Source organism: Cynocephalus volans, chromosome 12 (genome assembly GCF_027409185.1).
Source record: "Cynocephalus volans isolate mCynVol1 chromosome 12, mCynVol1.pri, whole genome shotgun sequence".
Classification (NCBI taxonomy): Eukaryota; Metazoa; Chordata; class Mammalia; order Dermoptera; family Cynocephalidae; genus Cynocephalus; species Cynocephalus volans.
In genome coordinates this window covers 17,854,481-17,870,289 of record NC_084471.1, presented here as the reverse complement: position 1 = coordinate 17,870,289, position 15,809 = coordinate 17,854,481, and the positions used below count along the sequence as shown (strand labels likewise).

At 37.3% G+C, this 15,809-nt stretch overlaps 1 protein-coding gene across 4 annotated transcripts in view; it reads left to right on the top strand.

The window, feature by feature from the left end:
* The window catches only part of RIC8B (RIC8 guanine nucleotide exchange factor B), a 93,592-nt gene that overhangs the window by 13,203 nt on the left and 64,580 nt on the right, over window positions 1–15,809 (top strand). For all 4 annotated transcript variants that reach the window (XR_010021330.1, XR_010021329.1, XM_063074821.1 and 1 more), the window contains exon 3: window positions 13,824–14,432. Coding sequence is in view for 2 of the 4 variants with exons in the window: in XM_063074821.1 (XP_062930891.1) it covers window positions 13,824–14,432 (609 nt within the window). In the remaining 2 variants the exon portion in view is untranslated. The remainder of the gene's footprint in view (window positions 1–13,823; window positions 14,433–15,809) is intronic.

Sequence of the window (15,809 nt, the reverse complement as noted above, 5' to 3'; positions counted from 1 at the left end):
GGGCATACAGTCAAGGAAGAAACATTTATTTAAGAAAATCTACTAAAACTACTAAAAAGTGAAAGTCTGTAGTATTTGAACGAAGACCTGCTCCTTCCCTCCCCACTCTTTGCTAAGTGAGATGGAAACTTTCCACCAAACTGGTGCAGTGAAAAACACAGGGCTTCCTTTTCCCTCAGCTCCCAGTTGGAGGCTTCCAGCTACCTGTTGCTGAGGCTAAATTCTCAGCAACAGAGTGCAGATGAGAGGTGAGGGCTCTCTCCTTCCATTTAGAACCCCACTCATGGGATGGAGGGTATGCCTTGGTATGATACTGCTGAGAACACTGGCTCCACAATTGGACACATGTCCACAATAGGACATGGTTTCACCCCAGGAAAGGCAAGCTGATGAGACCTGAAGCTGCTGCATACCTACCTCAATCAAGCTTTTAGCTCCTAAAGTGGGGGTGTCACTCAGAGAGAAGCATGCCACTGTCCCTGCCCCCAGCCTCAGAGCTGGAGCTTAGAAATTTTGCCCAGGAGGAAAAGCAGAGGGAGAAGGGCTCTGAATGTTTCCTCAAAGGAAGTGACTTCATTTGCAGCAGAGTGTGGAGAAGTTCATGCCTAAGGGTACAGGTCATGGTGAAAGACAGTTGAGGGAGATTGATGGATTCATTGGAGGTATAAGCTACCTGACGGCAGGCTAGTTTATAGAGACGAAGGGGGAGCAAGACAGCTGGAAGGAGCGCTCCTGTGGTCAGACAAATCTCAGATACTGATCACAGGACCTATCCCTTTAAAAAAAGAGCGCTAATAAATTACATCAGTTGTGGAGCAGTTTTAACCCCAGGACATTGTTGAAGACAAAAGATCAGTTAGCCAGCAATCAGTGGAATGTAACAGCTGGGTGTGGTCAGGAAAAGAGAACATCAAAGAGGGACCTGCCAAAGCCATTGTCATCTCAGGACAACTGTGGACATACCCAAGGGTATGCCCCTCCATGTAACATCAGGGCTTCACACTATGGGGAGGGAGGGAGGGAGGGAGAGAATAGACTTCAGTAAAATAATTCAGCCAGTCGCTAAATAAATAAACAAGCAAATAACAATGGCAAGTCCTGGAATGGTGGGAAGGGGGTGGGGACAAGTTCCTAGAGTTGCTACAATATATTATATAAAATTTCTAGTTTCCAAGGAGAATTATGAGACATGCAAAGACAGGAAAGAATGACCCATAAACAGGAAAAAAAGCAGGCAACAGAAACTGCCTGTGTGAGTGAACAGATGCTGGATTTAACAAAGACTTCAAAGTAACCATTATAAAAATATTCAGAAAACTAAAGAAAACCATGATTAAAGAAGTAATGCAAGGTATGGTGGCAATGTCACATCAAATGGAGAATATCAGTATAGAGACAAATTATTTTTAAAAGAGCCAAATGGAAATTCTGGAGTTGAAAAGAAGAATAAAGTTGAATAATTGAAATAAAAATCCAACAGTATATTTGAACTAGCAGAAAAAAGAATAAGCAAACTTGAAGATAGATCAATAGAGAGTATGCAACGTGAAGAACAGAGAGAAAAAGGAAAATGAAGAGAGCCTGAGAGAAATATGGAACAACCTTTCCATACCAACATATGCATGATGAGAGTACCAAAAAGAGAAGAGAGAAATAGGAAGAAAAAATACTGGAAAAGATAATAGCTGAAAACTTCCTAAATTTATTGGAAGCACATATCTAGGAATTTCAATGAACTCAAAGAGATCCCCAAATAGATATATCATATTAAAGGTGCTAAAAGCCAAATACAAAGAAAAAATCTTGAAAGAAATGAGAGGAAAAATGACTTGTCACTTACAGGGGAACCTTAACACGATTCACTGCTGACTTATCAGAAACGTGGGCAGGAGGGCACTGGGATAACGAAATTCAAAGTGCTCAAAGAAACAACCTCAACCAAGAATCCTATATCCAGCAAAGATGTCTTTTTTAACAATGCAGGGGAGATAAGACATTTTCAGATAATCAGTACCTGAAAGAATTTGTTGCTAGCTGACCTATCTTACAAGAGGAACTGAAACAAGTTCCTCAGATTGAAAGCAGATAACCCCAAATGGCAATTTAAATCCACCTGAAGAAATAAGGAGCCTTGGTAAAAGTAACTATGTAATTGTAAAAGAGTAAATTCAAAGACCGAATGTAAAAGCTAAAGCCATAAAACTCTAAGGAGAAAACAGAGGTAAATCTTCATGTCTCTGGATTTGACACTGGCTTCTTGGGCATAACACCAAAAGCACAAGCAACGAAAGAAAAAATAGATAAATTGGTCTTCATCAAAGTTCAAATGTTTGTGCTTCAAAGGACACTATCAAGAAAGTAAAAAAAAAAAAAAATAGAATGGGAGAAAATATTTGCAAGTCTTATATCTGATAAGAGACTTGTATTTCTATTATATAAAGATCTCTTAACAACTCAAGAATAAAAAGTCAACCCTGTTTAAAAATGGGTAAAGGATCTGAATAGACTTTTTTCCAAAGAAGACATACAAATGGTCAATAAACCCATGAAAAGATACTTGACATCATTAGTCATCAGGGAAATGCATATGAAAACCAGTTCACACCCACTAAATGACTATAATAAAAAATTAAGATAATGAGTGTTTACAAGAATGTGGAAAAACCAAAACCCTATACACAGCTAGTAGGAATGTGAAATGGTGTAGCCACTTTGGAAAACAGTCTGGCAGTTCCTCAGAAGGTTAAACAGAGTTACCATATGACTCAGCAATTGCACTCCTAGGTATGCACATAATAGCCAAAGGTGGAAACAACCCAAATGTCTGTCAGCTGGTGAATGGATAGATAAAATGTTATACCCATACAGTGAAATATTATTCGACCATAAAAAGGAATAAATTCTTTTAGCTGGTACATGCTATGACATGGGTGAACCTTGAAAATGTTATGCTAAATGAAAGAAGCCAGACGCAAAAACCACATATTGTATGATTCCATTAATGTGAAGTGTGTAGAATAGGCAGATCCATGGTGACAGAAAGTAGATTGGTGGTTGCCAGGAGCTGGAAAGAGAGGGGAATCAGGAATTACTGATGATAGGTATTGGGTTTCTTTTGGGGGTGATGAGTTTGTTCTAAAATTAGATAGTAATGGTCGTAGCACAAGTGTGAATATACTAAAAACCAATGAATTGTATACTTTAACAGGGAAATTTATGGTATATGAATTGTAGCTCAATAAAGCTGTTTTTAAAATAAATAACAGTAGATAATATATACTATATGCCTGTTACCATTCCAAGTACTGTATCCATATTAACATATTTACTCTTCATATCAAAGCAATAAAGTAGGTACTATTAATTTTCTTATTTTACAGCTGAAGAAACAAAGGCACACAGAAATTACTTGCCTAAACAAATGAAATGGGAGACCATGATTCAGTCTTCTGCAGTCTGGCTCCATAGCCTGTGTGCTACACCATACTGCCACTTAATAATTGGATTGATCCTGTTGTGTAGCTTAAAAATTGATTCTATTCATTTTCTGATTTTAAGCACCCAAAATTTGAGCCTTGGTGCAGAGCATAAACAAAGGTTTGACATTGAACTAATGGTCAGCATTGTCAGGAAACAGAAGAGCATGCTTTCCAGCATAAGTGACTGAATAGGATAACTAGAGAAGATGTCTATGTCAGCTCTTCTCACAGGCAGTATTGTACTTGACCTATAGGATTTAGGCACATTGCAGATATTTTTAGATGCCTCAGGTTAATTTTTTTGGCCTTAATTGCGACATTTTTTTTCTCAACAGTTAGCTCTTTTCTTCCTTACAAATTCTGATCATATGCTAAGGAAAATAGAGAATTTGTACACCTTCAGTTAATGGAAAACTTTTAGGGACCTGAAAGAGTTCTTGGCTAACCAGACATTTCCAGTGTTCCCACCTTCCCCATTTATAGATGAAAAACTGAGAGGTTGATATACCCAAGCTCACAATTAATGAGTAGAAGAGCTAGAACTCAAACCAAGTCCTATGTCTCCTTTTCTGCCTTCAGTGATCATCTTTGTGGGGCTCATCCTCCAGGAACTCAGTATAGTAAGGAACCAAGAATATCTTCTAGTACAGTGATTCCTTCTAAGGTATCCTGTACCAAGGGTCATTATACTCTGACTTTCAGTAATGGGAAGCTTACAGAAGCCGCTCTTCTTTTTTTGGATAGCGGTAATTGGTAGAAAGCTTTTACTTATATGAACTCTAAATCTGCTTTGGTTGATTCTCTTAGTTTACCCATATTCCTCTCTGCCTCTGTTCATGTTGTCCACTTTTTGACTTATCTTCCTACCTCTTTTCTGCCACTTAGTCTCTACCATCTTTCCCCCACTTATTGCCAAACACATTTATCAAGAAGCTTTTTTCCTCTAGCTAAATTCCCTATAGTTTATTCCTTTAATCTTTTAATAGACAGCTCAAGTTGCTATATATTGAAAGACACTTAGCATTCCTTATTCATTTTACATATGTTCAATTTCTCTAATATTATTATTTGAGTCATGTTCTCTTATAGCTTACTAACCCAAGATAGACATCTTGTCACTTAGTAAGAATATATTTTTCTTAATTAATTTGCATGCACTTGAATTTTAAATTGGTATCATTTTCAAAGAAGAAAAGAAAAAGAAATATATTGGGAGCATTTCCAGTTGTGTACCTGTATCAGGGCTGTGCATATACATGTGCTCAGTAATGGACACTGTAGAATCTGGAGAATTATAAATCACTACTTCCTTTCTCAAGTGGCTTTGCCATTAAAAGGCAAATACAGATAAAAATTTGTTAGCTATATTTTGCACATGTAGAATGTGCCTGTTAGTCGGGTTTTTTTGTTTTGTTTTTTTGCGATTGGCTGGTAAGGGGTTCTGAACCCTTGACCTTGGTGTTACAACACCACACTCTAACCAACTGAGCTAACCAGCTAGTTCCTGTTAGTGTTTTTTGATCTCTTGGTCCTTGTGGCATCTTTATGATGTAATGTGCATTGGCCTCCTACTCTACCCTAAGCACTACTAAACACCATGCTAGAGGTTTTTTAATATATCATCTCATTTTATATTATAAGCTCTAGTTGTTATCTCTATTTTTTTTTTTTTTTTTTTTTTTTTTTTTTCGTGACCGGCACTCAGCCAGTGAGTGCACCGGTCAGTCCTATATAGGATCCGAACCCGCGGCGGGAGGGTCACCGCGCTCCCAGCGCAGCACTCTACCAAGTGCGCCACGGGCTCGGCCTGTTATCTCTATTTTTAATGATAAGAAAATGAGGCTCAAGTGATTTCAAGAAATTTGCCCAAGATCACATAGCCACAAGGGGTAGAACTAGTGTTTGAATCCAGGTGCTTTCTTTACTTCAATTATACTGTTTCCCATTAGGTAACATATAAGAAGCCTTATGTTTTATAATATGTTCTCCAGGATGCTGTTTTAAATAATTATAGTGAGTCTATGAGATAGATATATTTCTATCTTATAGATGAGGTAATTTAGCTTCAGAGAGATTAAGTAAATTGCTAGAGGTCCAAGTTCAGAAAATAGTGGAACTAGGGACTAGAAAGAACCCAAATGTTATGTGCTTTTTTTTCCTTGTGCTACTAGTATGTTCCTGTGCCTTTGAAGACCTCTAAAACTGCACAGCTATCTCACTGAGACAACTTAACTTCCCTCTTGTTCTCAGCTGTCTTAGTCTGCTTGGCCTGTCATAAGAAAATATCATAGACTAGGTGGCTTAAACAACAGAAATTAATTTCTCAGTTCTGGAATCTGGGAAGTCCAAGATCCAGGTGCCAACAAGGTAGGCTTCATTCTGAGGCCTCTTCTCTTGGCCTGTGGGCAGCTACCATCTCACTGTGTGCTCATGTGACCTCTTCTTTGTGTGAGCTTATATAGAGAAAGAAAGCAAGCTCCCTAGTATCTCTTCTTATAAGGGCACTGATTCTATCACACCAGGGCCCCACCCTCATGACCTCATCTAACCCTAATTACCACCCAAAAGCCCCATCTCCAAATACCATCACACAGTGTCTTAGGGCTTCAACATATGAATTTGTTGGGGTAGGGAAACACAGACATTCAGTCCGTACATCAGCTTACCATCAGAATCCCTGACTATCTTCTGTACATGCCTGGGCTACTAGAGCTGAGAACCAGGGATTCAAAGATAGAGGAACTGCTTCAAAATGACCAGTTGAGTGTTATGGGATAGATGGCATTGGAGACCAACTAAGGAAACTCCAAAGAGGTTGTATATTGGAAAGACTTTGATACACTGAAAAAGTCAAAGTGACTATAGAGATCCATGGGACCTGGATCTGTATCAGCCACCAAAATATGAGGCATACGTTGTTGTGACATGTCCACTTTCCAGCCTTGTTAGTATACTGCATAATGAAACTATAGCTTGTACTAAGAACTCACTAAAGATTAAGTGAGATAATGTTCTTTTGTTTGGTAAATTCTAATATGTAACAAATGAAAGTACTTCTGTTATCTGCCATTATATTAACTTAAAGGGCTAAAATACATTTCACATAGATAGTAGAGAAAAGGGCTTTCTGAAAAATAAAAACTTACTAAAGTAGTAAGAGAAGCAGAGTTAGCTGGTACTGTGTTTGAAGAGAAATAAAAAGTTTTGACATACCCATCTCTGCCTTCAGTCAAGAAGAAATGTAGCTGATTGGTTTTATAAGCTTTCCTTTACACCTAACCTGTCTTTCCCATCTGTTAATGAACTCTTGATGATGTAACATATCTTTCTCAGGATTGCTAATTAGCAAAGAAACTTCAGACAAACTTATTTAATTATTGTTACCCAGAACTTTCTTTTCAGTCTTTTTGGCAGGATCCCCATGATATAGAACTTAGCCAGAAGGACTGTATTACAGAAAAATGTACATGTGTAAGAAGGGAAGCTAGAGATAATTTAGGAAGTGAGATAATGCCTCATTCACAGAGACAGTATCCTTTAAATAAAAAATGAGAATTATCATTGCCTTTCATACTACAAGTGAGAAAAAACTCCAAGTGATATATATAATATTAAGCTAAATATACATTGACTCAGCTGCATGAGTATTCATTTAGAAAAACCTCACCTTTTTTTTTTTTTTTTTAAAGATGACCAGAAAGGGGATTCTAGCCCTTGGCTTGGTATTGTTAGCACCAAGTGAGCCAACCGGCCATCCCTATACAGGGATCTAAACCCGTGGCCTTGGTGTTATCAGTACCACACTCTCCCAAGTGAGCCACAGGCTCACTTTAACTTTTTATAAAGAAATTCCAAATTTGATCTCCAGAATCCTCTCCTAGCCTTTATTAAAAGCACATTTTGAAATTCTAGCAATAAGTCATTAACTGTTTCATATTTTTGTAAAATACAGTTTTTGAATAGGTCTGTCTTGTGGAACTGACAACATTGTTCGAGCTATTAATTATAGTAGGCTTATTTTAAAATTTAATACCACCCCATCTTTTTCTCTCTTCCTCCCTTCCTTCCTCCCTGTCCCTCCATTTCCCTCCCCCGCCCCTCCTCCTCTTCCCTCCTATCTTTTCTGTCTTCTCTCTTCTCTCTCTCCTCTTTCTGTCTTCTCTCTCTCTCTCTCATGCTGTATACAGAGGGCAGAAGCTTAGAACAATCAGTTTTAGGTGGCTAACCTTCAGCTCCAGTTAAGAACTAAAATTAGATCCCTGTGGAATATGTATCCAGTGATGGCCATCAGAGAAGTGTGGGCATAACCTTGAGAGGCCAGGGAGATATCATCCAAGGGAGTCTACCTGAACTACAAAAATTCCTTTGACATCTCATTTTTTATCTTAAAAATTTATGTGACTTTGGTATTGTGATTTGTAATACATTTGTTTATTTTCATGTAGAAAGTCCCCTTCTCCCATGTAAATCTTTTAGTATAAAGTCGGATTTCAAGAAGATGCACCAGGATTATCGTGTGACTTTAAGTATCCCTGGCACTGGGCCACATCTCTCAGATGAATGTGCATAAACTATTTTAAGAGCAGGGTTCTATCCCATCACTATAGGAGTACTGGTTGATTTGAATGAGAATACAAATCAAGCATGTGGCTCGACTGTAGTCATAATGAGCAAAAAAGTGGAGGGAAAGTCCATTCTTATTAAAGAGAAAGTGGAAGACTAGGGATATGTATTTCACTACCACTGCAAGAGAGAAACACACACATTAAAAAAAGAAAAAAGTAGAACCGTATTTAAGGACTTAGGTCTGTTTATTTAAGGAGGAAAAAGAATCCATCCTCAATAATTCCCTTCACAGGCCTAGTTTAACCCAGAATTGCTTTTAATGTTATGAATACCCATTTTTGCTTTGTTTCTTATATATCATTAGATACCAGTAGAATGAAAAGAGTAGGACTGAGAGCCAAGTAATAAGAATTTGAGTCCCTTTTCCCATTTTTGCTTTCTGTGCTACCTTTAGCAAATCATTCAGCCTCTCTGGGAGTCAGTTTTCATATCTGTAAAATGAGAAAGACATCCCCTTGTCCTGAGTATGTTTAGTAGGTGTTATTTTTTTAAAAGGTTCTGTGGTCCGATAAATTAAGAAAATATCAGTTAAAAAAATTAAATAGGTTTCTTTTCCATAGTATATCTGAGAATCTTTAATACTTTAATATGCCTTATGAGTTTCCCAAACTTACTTGCCTACAGAACCAATTTTTTATAGAACCTTTTGCACTGCTGGTGTTTGTTAATATTAAGTGATCACTGTAGCCTCTTCCAGCTCTCAAGATTCTGATTCTGGAAATTGCACTCTTTTTGTTCAGCTATTAATCTTTACCTGGATTTACCAACTAATAGCAAAAATTTATGAAACCCTCAGCTCATTAAATCCTTTTGATAAGCACTAATGTCAGAGAGAAAAACTATGTCAAATCTACATGTGGGCTTATTATTTCAATCAGAAAAGTAAGCCTCCTTCATGACATTGCTATAGGCTGAGATCTTTAACTACAGGTTTTGTTCTTGGAAATGTAAAATTTTAGCTCCTACTGTGTACTGTCATCTCATTCAGTAAAATAGTATTGTAATTCAGGGATTATTATCCCCATTTTACAGATAATAAAACTAAAGCTCAGAGAAATCAAATAAATTTGCCCAGATCTCACAGGTAATAAATAACAAAGTCATGTCTGTCTAACTGTAACTCATTATTATTATACCTTCCAGCTTCTTACTAAAGTACATGATAATACTAGATATGGCACATGCGTTATAGTTATAATGATAAATAACATTTATTGACTAATTCTAGGACAGCATATGCACTTCATCTCATTTATTTCCTCTAACAACCTATGAAGTAAATACTATTATACCCATTTTACAGATAAGGAAATTAAAGAAGTTGAGCAATTTATTCAGTCATTTGTCTAAAGTAAGTGGCAAATGGGAATTAAACCCGGAGCTTTAATGTTGGGACATAATATTCTATAGCACACAGTGCTTTGAAGATGTCACACTTAGTATGTATGTGTGTAAGTATTCAACATATTTGACAGCACCTTGTACCTATGGAAGAATAGAAATATATCAGACAACAACCCCACCCACACACACAAAGCTGATAAGAGAGATAAGTCTCTATAAATATAATTCAAGGTCAGATGTGTTAAGTGCTACAAAAGTGGTAGAGATTAAATAGCTGGATTTAGAGGTTGAAGAGATTACTTCCATCTGGGGAATGGCAAAAAAGATGTCATATGGTTTGTAGATAGGAATGATTTGGGAAGGTCAGGGGTTGGGAAGACATTCTAAGTATAGGAAATAACGTGAGAAAAAGCATAGAAGTTCATGCAGGTATTAGAGAGTAGGTTATTGTGCTTGGATCAAGGATATTGTCACAATAAGTACTTGAATAGGAGTTTTAGGAAGGTGAGTTATGGGGAAATCTGACCCCTTCCTAGTTAATGAGTTTGGATGTGTCTTATTTGAGGTATCCACTATGGGACAGTTAAGGAGAAATGTCTACCAGGCAGTAACATTTTCTTTTTGCTGCCAACTTTAGGAAATGAGTTTTCTGTCTCAAGAGTGAATGATAATACCATCAATCAGGTTATCCAGGTTAGAAACCTGGGAGGTTCCTTGCCTCCTCCTTCACTCTTGACCTATCATTCTGCCAATCATTCAGTCACTTCTACTTCCTTAAAATCTCTTCTCTCTCCTCTTCTTCCCATTCCACTGCCACTGCCTTAGTTCAGACCTCCATCATTTCTCACTGGGACTACTGCAAGAACCTGTTAACTAATCTTGTTTATGGTCCTGCCCCCTTTTCTTATCCATTTTCTGCATTAACATTGGAGAGATATTTCCGAAGTACAAATCTAAATATTCCCTTGCTTAATACCCTGTGATAAGTTCCCCATTTCTCTCTGGATTAATTCCAAACTCTTAATTTGTTTCATCATACAGACGTGGACTAGTACGTCCTCTCTTTGAAAAAAGAAAAGGAAAACAGCCTCTCTTGACCTTATATTCCTTATTATGATCCCATTTCTCTGCTTCCCTTAGCCACATGTCTTGAAAGGTATCTACTTCTTTCTCACATTTCTTACCTCCCAAGTATTCTTCAGCAACTGCTTTTATTGAGGTCATTTGTAATCTAGCATTGCCAAATCCTTAGGCTGTTTGATCTTTTATCTGCATTTGAAACAGTTGACCACTCCCTACATAAAATACTTTCTCCTGTCTTGTCTTCCAGAACCACACTCCTGAACTTCCTCTTGCTGATTCTTAATCTCCTTTATCAGTTTCTTCATCCCCTCATCCCACCCCTGCCTTTAAGTGTTAGCATTTTTCAGGGCTTTTAGTCCCCCTTCTTTCTGTGTGTTTTCCTCTAGGTGATGCCATCCACTCCTATAGCTTGAAATGCCCTTACTCTTATAGAAAGCATAGCCATGATGGCTATTTAGGGCTCCAGCCCCATACATTCAGATTTCCTTTTTGAAATGTCTGTAGGCATCTCAAACTTAATGTGACCCTACAGATTTTGATCTTCAGAAGATATTTGACAGGTTTACCATTGTCTCCCCATTTTGCCTTGGATTTATTAAATAGACACTTAGCAAATTCTTGATGGATGGATGAATAGATGAACAAACGAATGTACAAACCAGCCATGGCACAACCAGACCAATTTGGCCAAACTCCTGGTATTAGATACAGAGAGTAGTTGCTTAGTCATCGAGGTAAAATTTAATATCTGTTACTTATGAGACTGACCCACTGCCTACTTACTGCACTAAGGAGGCAACTAATATCTGTTACTTATGAAATAATGGCACATGTGGTTCTGTATGGGGTATTGATGGGATGCCATATTTCAGAGGTCCATTCTTTTTAAGTTAGAGTTAAGTTGTTGCAACAAAGGGACCCCAAGATAGAAGTGGTATAAGGAATATAGGAGTTTATTACCTTTTTAACTAACAGCTCTGAGGAGATCATCCTGGCAGGTGGGTGGCTTTGCTCTGTGAATTTATTCAGGAACCTGGTTCCTTCCAAGTTGTCAAGTCATGTTTTATCATCTGAGCATTGTCCTTGCCTAGACAGGGCTGCAACTTCTAGGTTCTGGGATGTAGAAGGAGACAAGAAAGTTGAGAAGGCATACTATACTCACTGTCTTAAAGACCCACACTTGGAAGTGTCATAGAACGTGTCCACCCACATTCCATTGGCAAGAGTTCAATCATATGGTCATGAAAAGCAACTAGGGAATGTGGTGTAGCTAGGCATCCATGGGCCTTGCCACAGTTCTGTTACTACATAAGAACAGGAGAATGGATTTTTGTGTACAACTCTCAGTTTCTTCTACAGTGCCTGACAGTTAAGCTCTTAGATAAGCATGTGCATATTTGTAAAGCTTTATATTATTTATTTGTTACTCTGGGATTTGAGTCAGTTTTATTGCCTTGATTGTACAGTTGAAGAAAACTTATAAGGATAAAATATATTATCTAGAAGAGTGTTTGTCAAATTATTTGTGATGAAGGATCAGCGGTTTTTGTTTGTTTATTTTTCCCTAATTTGCAGTAGACCGGCATTTTTATAAAATACAAAAACAAAATGACTAAAAGAAGTAATCATATATTTAGATGTCACAACAAAATCAAATTACTATAAAGGTTTCCAAATGTATACTCTCAATTTTTTTATAACTGTCTCAACTTATGTACCTATCTCAACATGGTCTGGTAACAAACAGTTTGTGAACTGTCACTAATCCACAGACAATACTTTTGAATAGCACTTGTCGCTAAAGTGTTTTCTAATAACCTCTTTTGGGTTGTCAGAGCAGACTAACTATGATAACAGTCTTTTAAGCAAAGAAATTTTCTGCATGTATAAAATCTGACTTTTAGTTTTTTAATATTTTTAGAAATCACCTCTTAAGACAATATATGTCATGATAGTCTAACTTTATAGAAATAGCCATGGCTTACTGAATTTGGCTATAATGCTTGATCCACTGATAACCACTTTTAAAAGAGTTACAGTCTGATGATAGGTTAATAAGAACTTTGTAAAATCTTATATTGGTCATAGTTGTTGTTGCTGTTGTTTTTATAAAATGTGATGGAGTACAGAAGCACAGCGATGATATAGTTATACCTGCTTGCTTCACATATAAGGGTAAACTTGGGAGACCCCAGACCTGCAGTTTATAGAGAAGAAAGCTGACATTGTATTTTGAAGGAATGATCAGTGATTCTTAAATTTGGACAGTGGAATAATTACTTTTCAAGAAATACAAGATAGGGTTCATCCTAAAAGAATTGTTCTGAGACAGTGGTAGCAAGATTTGGAAACAGGACTGCTTACATACATTTGTGCAATCTGCACCCTACACCAAGAGAACAAAGGGAAGCTAAGATTCTCTCCACACTCTGAGCTTCTCAAGCCATGTGTCCTGGCACAGAGCTGCCCAGAGAAAAAGTGGCTTTTTTGTAGTTTGTCTACTGAGTGAGAACAGTTTTTTGCAATTAGTCTGCCTGTTTGGGGGGTCACCTTTTTGCAACTGGCTCAAGGCATAATATATGCTAGCTGAACTCTCTTTGGAACCCAACACTTGGAATAATTTTTATCAGTTTGTCAGCAGAAGTTCTTCTCTGGTGTCATTTTATGAGTAAATATTATTAGGTCTCAGCTAAAGAGGGTACTAAGGTTTCTGAAACATGAGACTACTGCCATAAAACTATAAATTCAGAAGAAATAGCACAACTAAAACTCAGCAGAAATGGAGACTTGAGTCTTTTTAAATGAGCCTGTGCTGTGGGCAATTATGAACCAATTCTCAAGGCATTAATCTTTACTTCTGGGAAGTGAACAGATATGATTCAGACTGATTGCTTTCCATTCTGATACTGTACTTAGTCTGATTTTAAAAATCCATTGAGAACAACACTATGTAAGACATTTGAAACTAGTCAGTTTAAGATAGAATAAGTGATTTTATATAAAGAGTATTGGGCTGGAAGGTAAGAAACCCACCTACTTCAGCTCTTACTATGCCACTAATTCACTCTGCCCCAGCACAAGTAATTTAACCTCTCTGGCCCTCAATTTCTGTATCTGTAAAGTGAAAGAAGGTCTTGTTTCAGTTGTAACATTCTGTGATTTAAAAAAAAAACAAACTTTTCTAGCCAAATCCTTAACTGCTATTAATAAATACATTGGTAGAGAAATAGTCTTGTTTTAAATCATTTGAGTCAAATAATGATTTTTGCATACTTGTTCTTGTTTTTTCAGAAACTCTGTGAAGGCATATTTAAAGTCCTTGTAAAGGACGTCCCAACAACATGTCAAGTGTCCTGCCTGGAAGTACTCCGCATTCTCTCCAGAGACAAAAAGGTTTTAGTTCCTGTAACAACTAAGGAAAATATGCAGATACTGCTGCGACTAGCCAAGCTAAACGAGTCGGATGATTCTTTAGAGAAGGTGTCAGAGTTCCCAGTTATTGTGGAGTCATTAAAATGTCTGTGTAACATAGTGTTCAACAGTCAGATGGCACAGCAGCTCAGCCTGGAACTTAATCTTGCTGCAAAGCTCTGTAACCTCCTGAGAAAATGTAAGGACCGAAAATTAATCAATGACATTAAGTGCTTTGACTTGCGCTTGCTCTTCCTCCTGTCACTTTTGCACACTGACATCAGGTCACAATTGCGCTATGAGCTCCAGGGACTACCGCTGCTAATCCAGATCTTGGAAAGTGCCTTTAGCATCAAGTGGACCGATGAGTATGAATCGGCCATAGACCATAATGGACCTCCTCTCTCACCTCAGGAGACAGACTGTGCCATTGAGGCCCTCAAAGCTCTCTTCAATGTGACGGTAGACAGTTGGAAGGTGCATAAAGAGGTAAGGCTGAGAAGGGTATTCTTATCTACCTGGAATTTAATTGGTGTGGGCATCCCTAGAGAAACATATCCCGGAGACTAGGATGCTAGGTATACACATAGCATCCTAGTCTTTTGGTCATAGTCGTTTTTGCCGTTGTTTTCATAAAATGTGATGGAGTACAGAAACTTTTTAAGAGTGAGCTGCTATTTTTGGTTTTGGGAAATGCTAAGTTGCAAGGGAGAATGTTAAGTTGGGAAACAGAAAAGATTTCCAATTTCCCCATTAATCAGTTGTATGACCCAGGATAAGTTTCTTAACCACTGTAAGTTTCATTCTTTCTATATATGTAACACCTATCAGAAGAATAGGGTGAAGATGGACTACTGTTTTGTAAGATGCCAAATATAGTTACTTTTCTGAGTTGTGCTATTGCTTGTCTTTTTTTTTTTTTTGAGTGCCTCTTCAAGGATACAAGGTTTAAATAATAAGATTACAGGAAACAAAACAACATGGCTGATAAAGGTATAGGCATTTTCAATGGCTGCCGTCCTAATGAAAAGTTAAGATAAATCAAGCCAGTTGAAATTGGTCAATCAGAATTGATGTCTGCTCAGAAGAGTATAAAATGCTATGTGTGTACCTAGCATCCTAATCTCTTAGGGTGTTACTTTATAATGTTAGATAACTATCAGAAATATAGGACTATGACTAGATATCCATGCTTGTACATAGTCCTAGAAAACAAGCATATTTACACCAAAGTGTGAGAAAGGTTATTTTAAACCACTTCACTTATTCCTAGACTAAGATCCTTTTCTGTGGCTTGGACCTTCCAGCACCCAAAAGAGAGTCAGATTTAATAGTTTATATTTGAGTACCCACAAGTACAATATGCTAAACAAGAAATTCAGTTCAAGGAAATCAACAATTTTAAGTGAAGCAGACAAACTCTTCCTTCTAGAATCTTAACATTTCACATTTACTCTCTATATATAAACTTAAAGAACTAGTGAAATTTAGCCCCTATTTTAAAAAAGAAGAAAAGAAAAGAAAGGTATTTTGGTACCAGAGCAAATGATCTTTTCTGACAATTGACTTTAGGATTTAGGCTAACATTTTACTGTGTCTGTTTGGAACAGTTCTCACCCATGAATAAAGATCTGTTTTCTCCAGCAGCCTACTTTAAAAGGATTATCTCAGTGCAGTGCTATAGTGGGAGTATGCAGGCATCTGAATTTTAGAGTGCAAATAGGTCTGTATTTTGAAACCAAATATTTGAAGATCAGTCCTAACAGCTGTTTTAGATGACTGTAGTATGGTCAGTTTTTCCTGGGATTTGGCAGCAAAGGATGTGGAAAGCCCACATGCTCCTTTTATGCTTTGAAACCAAATATT